This window comes from Triticum dicoccoides, chromosome 6B (genome assembly GCF_002162155.2).
Source record: "Triticum dicoccoides isolate Atlit2015 ecotype Zavitan chromosome 6B, WEW_v2.0, whole genome shotgun sequence".
Taxonomy (NCBI): domain Eukaryota; kingdom Viridiplantae; phylum Streptophyta; class Magnoliopsida; order Poales; family Poaceae; genus Triticum; species Triticum dicoccoides.
Genome location: NC_041391.1, coordinates 548918479 through 548926933, shown reverse-complemented (window position 1 = coordinate 548926933; position 8455 = coordinate 548918479). Strand labels below are relative to the sequence as shown.

General features: G+C 48.2%; 1 protein-coding gene across 1 annotated transcript; it reads left to right on the top strand.

The window, feature by feature from the left end:
* The first annotated feature begins 3826 nt into the window (after nt 1-3826).
* LOC119322706 (thioredoxin reductase NTRB) lies at nt 3827-6934 on the top strand. Its single transcript, XM_037596203.1, has 2 exons — nt 3827-4828; nt 6492-6934. The coding sequence occupies exons 1-2, from the start codon at nt 3901-3903 to the stop codon at nt 6560-6562; spliced, it is 999 nt and encodes a 332-aa protein (XP_037452100.1). The 5' UTR covers nt 3827-3900; the 3' UTR covers nt 6563-6934.
* The last annotated feature ends 1521 nt before the right edge of the window (nt 6935-8455 follow it).

The window sequence follows — 8455 nt, the reverse complement described above, 5'->3', positions numbered from 1 at the left end:
CAAGAGGACGCTGCTGCTGCTTGAAGGAGACGGAGGCGCGGCGATGGATCGTAAGAAGAGGCCGGCCATGGTGTCCCGTGGAGGCGACAGAGAGAGATAGCGGGGAACAGAGAAGAAAAAAGAGAAAGGGAAGGGAGAGCAGGGAGGAAGGGCGCAGGGCACAGCCTGGTTCGGTGGTGGTGTTTGAGGTCGCTAGCGGCGGCGATGGGCAGTTGGCTCGGGCACTGGTTGGCCATCGGGAGCGGGGAGAAGGAGACAGGGAGCAGGGGCTCTGGTTGGTGTGGTGGTGAAAGCAAGGAGGGGCTTTTGGATCGGGGAGGAAGAGGATTGGATCTGGATCCCGAGGAAGATATGGTAGGTGGCGGCGGCTCGGCGGGACAAAGTCCCTAGATTTTAGGGTTGGACCTATATATATACATTAAGTGGATTAGGTTAGGGGCTACCTCATCCCTACGATCGTAATCGTACGGTTGAGAATAAAATAGTTAGGGAGCCCAATTAACAAACGGAGATGTTTTGTAGATGTTTGGGGATGATCCGGACACAACGGTGACGACTCCCCGGGTCGGGTTCGGGACAATTTCGGACGCGCACGTGAGGGGTTCGATGCACTGTGCAGAGGGGGGTTTCGGACCGTGCGGTCGCATCGGACAACTCCGGAAGCGAAGAAGGGTAGGAGGATGGACTAGGTGGGCTGTGGCGAGACTGCGAGGGGGAGAAGAGAGAGAGAGAGAGAGCCCGGCATGGTTTCTGGATACCGAAAACGTCCGACGTTAGACCGGCTATATTGCCGCTATAGTTATCCGTTGGGCTATCAAACGAACTCCGAATGCGATGAAACTTGACAGGCGGTCTATCTACACTATAATAAGACCACATGTCAACTCTCAACCCATTCCGAGAACATTTTTCCGCCACTTATAAAATAATATTTCGGACATGCCGCGAGCGCGTGCAAGTGTGTATGGGCTCAGAACGGACAACGGAGAGAACGAGGAGGCTAGGACGGATGCAAGTTTTGAAAACATGATGATGCTATGCACATGGTGACATGATGAAATGCAACACGCAAGAAAATGACAAGGCAACAACAACGAATAACTGGACGACACCTGGCACATCGGTCTCGGGGCGTTACAAGACTCAAACAAATCTTGCCGGTTCTTACCTCGGAGGAGCAAAGCGCGTTTGTACCAGGTAGACTAATCACGGACAACGTCCTTGTGGCATATGAGTGCGTTCATGCCATTCGCAATAGGAAGAGGAGGAAGGCGTTCTGTGCAGTCAAGCTGGATATGATGAAAGCGTATGACAGAGTGGAGTGGATATTTCTGGAGCAAATGCTAGCTAAATATGGTTAAGCCATGGAGTGGATTGCTATGATCATGAGATGTGTGACATCGGCGACGTTCTCAGTTAATTTGAATGGAGGATTGTCTAGGAGATTTGTACCTTCTCGGGGTCTTAGGCAAGGGGATCCCCTCTCCCCTTACCTTTTTCTTTTCTGTGTTGAGGGTTTTTCAGCGTTGCTTAAGCAAGCGCAACAGGAAGGCAACCTCAAAGGTGTGGCATTTGGGAGCACGGGCCTCCAGGTGACGCATCTTCTTTTCGCTGATGATAGTGTTGTGTTTCTGGAGGGTACTAGGCAAAATATGGAGGCACTAAAGGGTATACTCCAGAGATACAAGGCGGCCTCGGGGCAGCGGATAAATCTTCAGAAGTCGGCGATTTTCTTCGGGAAAGGCTGTCAAGAAGAAACTAAGGCTGAGCTAAAACAGTACATTGGGATAGAGGAGGAGGCTCTAAATGAGAAATCCTTGGCCTACCAACACTGGTTGGGAGGTCAAAAGATGGTACTTTCAAATATGTGACAGAGTGCTCAAAAGGCAAGGTTAGTGGATGGAAGGGGCAGGGCTTGTCCATGAAGGCAAGGGAGGTGCTTATAAAATCGGGCCTGCAAGCGACACCTACGTTCACCATGAGTTGTTTCCACCTCACAAAGAAGATGTGCCGGAATTTGACCTCGATCTCTTCTAAATTCTGGTGGGGTGCAATGGATGATGAACGGAAAGTGCATTGGATTGCTTGGGAGAAGATGTGCGACACAAAAAAGGAGGGGGGGCTGGGTTTCCGTGATCCGGAAGCTTTCAACCAAGCTCTGCTTGCCAAACAAGTGTGGAGAATTCTTCAAGTGCCTGGATCCTTGTGTGCCCGTGTTCTAAAGGCTCGTTATTTTCCTGATGATTCGATCCTGTCGGCCACATGTCCATCGGCAGGATCTTTCACTTTTCGTAGTATTCTTCATGGCAGAGATCTTTTGAGGGAAGGACTGGTGTGGCGGATTGGCAATGGGACAATGATCAACATCCATCACGAAAATTGGATCCCAAGAGCTGGAAGTATGAAGCCGCTGGGTCAAACTTTTGCTTGGGGTATCACGAAGGTCAGCGATCTTCTACGTCCTGATGGTATGGACTGGAACGAGGCTAGGGTGGATGCGTTATTCACACCAGATGATGCGCAGGATATTAAGAAAATAGCGGTAGGCGGACCGAACTGCCAAGATCGGCTTGCATGGAATTTCACTAAGAATGGGAAGTTTACAGTAAGGTCAGCCTACCACCTTAGAATGTCAATGAACAAGTTGAGGTCAGGACGGCCTGAACCTTCAACGTCTACTAGCAAACACAAAGGCTATCTGTCCCTTTGGGACACTTAGGCACCGGGGAAGGCCAAAGTGCATGCATGGAGGCTGCTCAGGAATGGATTGGCGGTGGGCTCGGAATTGCACCGACGACGAATTAAACCAGGGGTCTTCTGCGTGGCGTGCGGAAGGGAGGAAACATTACTGCATCGCTTTTGGACATGCCCACACTCATAACTTTTTTGGCAGCTGTTGCGCTCGGAAACGGGAGCTAGGGTGGCTAACCCACCAGAGATGACTAGATCCCAGAGTGAGCTGTCGAACTGGCTACTTGGATGGTTTGCGGGAGCTGCAGAGGAGGAGAAGCAGCTGTTTGTTCAAGCTCTGTACGGTCTATGGCTAGCAAGAAACGACGCTAGAGACGGCAAAAGGATTGCTGAGCCACATGCGATCATGAAGACTGTTCTTATGCATGTACATGAATGGCAAGAGGTACACCCTACAGTCCCTAAAATCCCCAAGGTGGATGAGCAGCAAAGATGGGAACCACCGGAGGAAGGATGGATGAAGATCAAGCGGATGGAGCCATGTCCAAAAGTGGCGGAAAAGGAGGAGGAGGAGTAGTGCTCAGGGATCAGAACGGAGCATATAGAGCGGGAGCCTGTGTTTTTTCCCCTCAGGTCGCGGATGCGGAGGCAGCTGAGATCCTGACAACCAAGAAGGCACTGCATATGGCTGCGGAATACAACGTCAGGAAGATGCACTTAGAGCTGTACTGTCAAATGGTTGTGAATATGATTAACGACCCCGACAGAAACCTGAGCGGAGTTAGACCGTGGATCTGGAAAGTGAAAGAAATGATCAGTTCATTTGAGGAAGCGAAGGTTACGTGAGTGCGACGCTCGGCGAATAAGGCGGCACATAAGCTCGCGAGGGTACGAGTAGGAGATGAAATAAGCAATGTTTGGCGTTTGATGCCTCCAGACTCTATTTTAGATGTAATAGCGGATGAAATTTCGAACCTTAATTAAATAAAGCGGAGCGTTTACCTTAAAGAAAAAAAGACCAGTCACGAAGGGAGGGCTGTCAGCCTGTCACGATTGCTGGTCTAACCGTCTCACTGCGGTCATTGATTGGCCGGTTGGCTCACACGGAGTATACTAGTAAGATTCATTGACCTACGACACGAGTAGTCATTTCAATCCCCCCGAAACCCTGAATCGCCGCCGCCGCCGCCGCAGCCAAGCCGAGCAGCCATGGAGGGATCCGCCGTCCCGGCGCCGCTCCGCACGCGCGTGTGCATCATCGGCAGCGGCCCGGCCGCGCACACGGCGGCCATATACGCGGCCCGCGCGGAGCTCAAGCCCGTGCTCTTCGAGGGCTGGATGGCCAACGACATCGCCGCGGGGGGCCAGCTCACCACCACCACCGACGTCGAGAACTTCCCGGGCTTCCCCACCGGCATCATGGGCATCGACCTCATGGACAACTGCCGCGCCCAGTCCGCCCGCTTCGGCACCAACATCCTCTCCGAGACCGTCACCGAGGTCGACTTCTCCGCCCGCCCCTTCCGCGTCACCTCCGACTCCACCACCGTCCTCGCCGACACCGTCGTCGTCGCCACGGGCGCCGTCGCGCGCCGCCTCCACTTCCCCGGGTCCGACACCTACTGGAACCGCGGCATCTCTGCCTGCGCCGTCTGCGACGGTGCCGCGCCCATCTTCCGGAACAAGCCCATCGCCGTCATCGGTGGCGGAGATTCCGCCATGGAGGAGGGCAACTTCCTCACCAAGTACGGATCCCAGGTGTACATCATCCATCGGCGCAACACCTTCCGCGCCTCCAAGATTATGCAGGCCAGGGCGCTTTCCAATCCTAAGATCCAGGTTGTCTGGGACTCCGAGGTCGTCGAGGCCTACGGCGGCGCAGGCGGTGGCCCATTAGCGGGGGTCAAGGTCAAGAACTTGGTGACTGGTCAGGTCTCTGACCTTCAGGTCTCCGGGCTCTTCTTTGCCATCGGGCATGAGCCGGCCACCAAGTTTCTCAATGGGCAGCTTGAGCTCCATGCCGATGGCTATGTGGCCACCAAGCCGGGCTCTACACATACCAGTGTGGAGGGGGTGTTTGCTGCTGGGGATGTGCAGGATAAGAAGTATCGTCAGGCGATTACTGCCGCTGGTTCAGGTATTACTATAGCATAGCACTATGTGAATTGATTGTATAAGTGTTGCTAGTGATCAATTTGTATACATATGGTAATCTATAAATTAGTAACTATATATATTCATATGCTTAGGGATCAATTGCTTCTTTGAACTAGTCTTTATAGTGACAATAGAAAGTGTTGTTTGAGTTTTGAAAAAAAAAACGAGTTTAATTATTTATACTCCAACATTGTATTCAAAATTAGTTCGCTACATTCTGGGATATGTTGGACTGTTGATGCCCAAACCTGCTGACAGTTAGGGACACCTTACTGTTTCCAAGCAAGGGTAATGGGAGTCAGTTTCCTTTTTCGTAAGAGTAACCTTGGTAGCAGGGCTCCAGTACTTTACAGTAACTGAATAAACCATGGGTCTAACAGCCAAAAGAAAGCAGAAAATATGTACCAGAACGAATGAAAACTTACAGGGTTTTGCCGCCTGCCTGGCTTATCAAACCTAGGTTCAAACTGCATGAACATCTATTACAACACCCATCAGGACTGCAAAACATGGGTGCTCTTGCCACACCCTCAGGAGTTGCAGTTGAACTGCAGTCGGGCTTGATTCTGATTAGCCCCTGATCCTTCTCACGTTGCTTCAGCACATACCCCTGCAGGCGTGTTGCTCCAGCCAGCAAAGTCTCCCCTTCAGCTCCAGATTGTAAACATGCCCATTCTAGGACATGACACATGTAATATCAGTTCAACAGGGTTTTCATTAGTTTCCCCTCAAAGCATGCCCTGTTCCGCAGTTTCTGCAGTGCCTGTCACAAATGATCTGACTAGTGTCCAATCATAGCTGACCGAGGAATTATTGAACTGGGTGTAATTTCCCCGTCGTGCCATTTTGAAGCTTCCCGTTGGGGGGATACAAGGGAAATATTCATGTAATTAGTTTCAGGTGCTTAAAACTTGTGGTAACAAACAAGGGCGTGCCCTCTATTTAGGTTAGAAGATCCCCTTTCAGGCTATACACTTGTGGCTTACTCTAAAATTCCTGAGAGGGATTGCAGAATGTTATGGTCACCTCATGGTAGTAGCACTCAATCAATCAAGTTAACACTTTTGTGTTAATATAGTAAGGTTCTGTTCCAGAAATATTTGTCTGTCAGCCTAGGATTCTCAGGTTTGTGATGTAATTAAACTTTTGTAGTACTGGTAATGTATGCCCTGAATAATACTCATATACAGAAAGTTTTTCCTTAAAATATCGTAGATGCTCCTTTGCTAAGTATTGGATCTGCCACTTGAGTTTTTGTGTAATCATATCTGTCACTGGAGACACATGTTACTAATGCTATGCGTCACTTGCAATGACCAATGGTGGGCAGAAGACCCGCATCCTTACTGTGGAACTCATCTGTTTGGTACAGGGTTTCCTTGTCTAACTAGGCATTTGTGTTTTAGCCAGATTCTCATGTTGGTCGATCCATGCTTAACATGGTACTATTGGTTGTATAAGTTGAACCCATTTTTCTCATGTTAATAGGTTTAGATGTGTTATCCAAGAAAGATTTAGTCTTGCAATATAATCCTTTGTCCCTGCCTGGTGCCTGATGACACCATTTATTGGGAATTGACCTTTAGTGGCTCCTGCTGAGCATATAATTCTGCGCCAAACAACTAACTCGCCAATATATACAGGGTGCATGGCTGCTTTGGACGCAGAGCACTATCTGCAGGAGGTGGGTGCACAGGAGGGCAAGTCTGATTGACTCTCTCTTGGTGAAGCGACGACCATCAGCTCACCGAAAGCCGCACTCTGAGCTTGATGAAGTTGGTTGTCCAGTTCTTCAACAGTTTCATTATGCTGCTTAGCAGCACCGTATTATTATTCTCCGTCATTAGGAGGTCCTAGATCAACTTTCATTAGTGTGGTGGAAATGGTCCGTATTTATCACTGGTGGAACTCAAAACTGACTCCTATGTATCATTGGCGAAATCACATTATTATTCTGAGATATCTGTATTGCTCCACCAGGTATGTATGCTGTTGTATTTTTCTACATGTTTGGAGCACCGCGTATTCTGAAAACATGTTTCTTTTTACATTTCAAAAACACGTCTGGTATTTTTTTAAAGGGAAATATCTGGTCTTTGTTGGCTCACGGTGCTATATGGTTCTTCAGAACTAAAGGGTCTTCTTGGCCCAGTTTTATTTTAGTACTAAATAAAGCCTAAGCCATAGACATTGTTATTTACTACTCCCTCCGCTCACAAATATGAGATGTTCTAGAGGGTGCTTGGATACATTTTAGTCCCATGACTAAAAGTAGTGGGACTAAAACTTGCTAGCCTCAGAGGGTGCTTAGATCCAAGGGACTTATTTTAGTCTGACTAAAAATAGTCTCTTTAAGAGGCTAAAGTTCCAAGCACCCTTGACTAAAGAGGGGCTAAAACTAGTCTTGAGACTAAAAACTTTTAGTCAGGGGTACCCCTACCAAAATGTGGATTAGTCCTCTCTCTCCTCATTTAACTCCTCTCCTTTAACACATGCGAGTTTTGGATTGGAGGGTTTGGAGGATAATAAATGCTCATTAACTTGATTTTAGTCTCTAGTATTTGGATCCAAGCATGGGTGAGGCTAGCAAGTTTTAGTCCCACTACTTTTAGTCATGGGACTAAAACGTATCCAAGCACCCTCTCACCCATGCTTGGATCCAAATACTAAAGAGACTAAAATCAAGTTAATGAGCATTTATTATCCTCCAAACCCTCCAATCCAGAACTCACATGTGTTAAAGGAGAGGAGTTAAATGAGGAGAGAGAGGACTAATCCACATTTTAGTAGGGGTACCCTTGACTAAATTTTTTTAGTCTCAAGACTAGTTTTAGCCCCTCTTTAGTCAGGGGTGCCTGGAACTTTAGCCTCTTAAAGAGACTATTTTTAGTCAGACTAAAATAAGTCCCTTGGATCCAAGCACCCAACTTTTTTCTGAATCGGATGTATATAGAGACGTTTTAGTGCATTTGTTCACTCATTTTAGTTCGTATGTAGTCTATATTGAAGTATATCCAAAACATCTTATATTTATGAATGGAGGGAGTAGGCAGTAACAGAGAAATATTTGGGGATGCCTTATGATGTCAGCTCTTCCAATGAAAACCTGTGTGAGTCTGGTGGGATGCTATGTCTTGATTTAAGTCAATGGGGGGACTCGGTTTCAGAGATTTTGAGCTCTTTAATCTTTCTTTGATGACATGGTTCTCACCATTCTCAAGTGTGGAGAGCTATCTTGGAGGGGAGGGATGTTTTAGTTAAAGACCTTATTTGTTGAAATTGGTAATGAGTTATCCACTGAGATTTGGAACCGCGATTGGTTGCCACTGAAAGAACTCACGCGACCAATAGTTTCTTTGGCAGCAGACCCTCCACATTTGGGCAGATCTTATTGATGAAACGAGCGTTGATGCCTCACCGTATTGCAGATTCTGCTATGCACAAGAAACATTGACGACTTTTGGTCGTGGAATTTTGAGCGATTTGCTGGAAGCCTGGAAGCGAGAACATGGTCTTCAAACGCTTCATATGATGGGGAAACTTGGAAATCACTTTGGAACACTTATGTCCTGGGGAAACTGAGATTCTTCCAGTGGCGCCTAGCTTT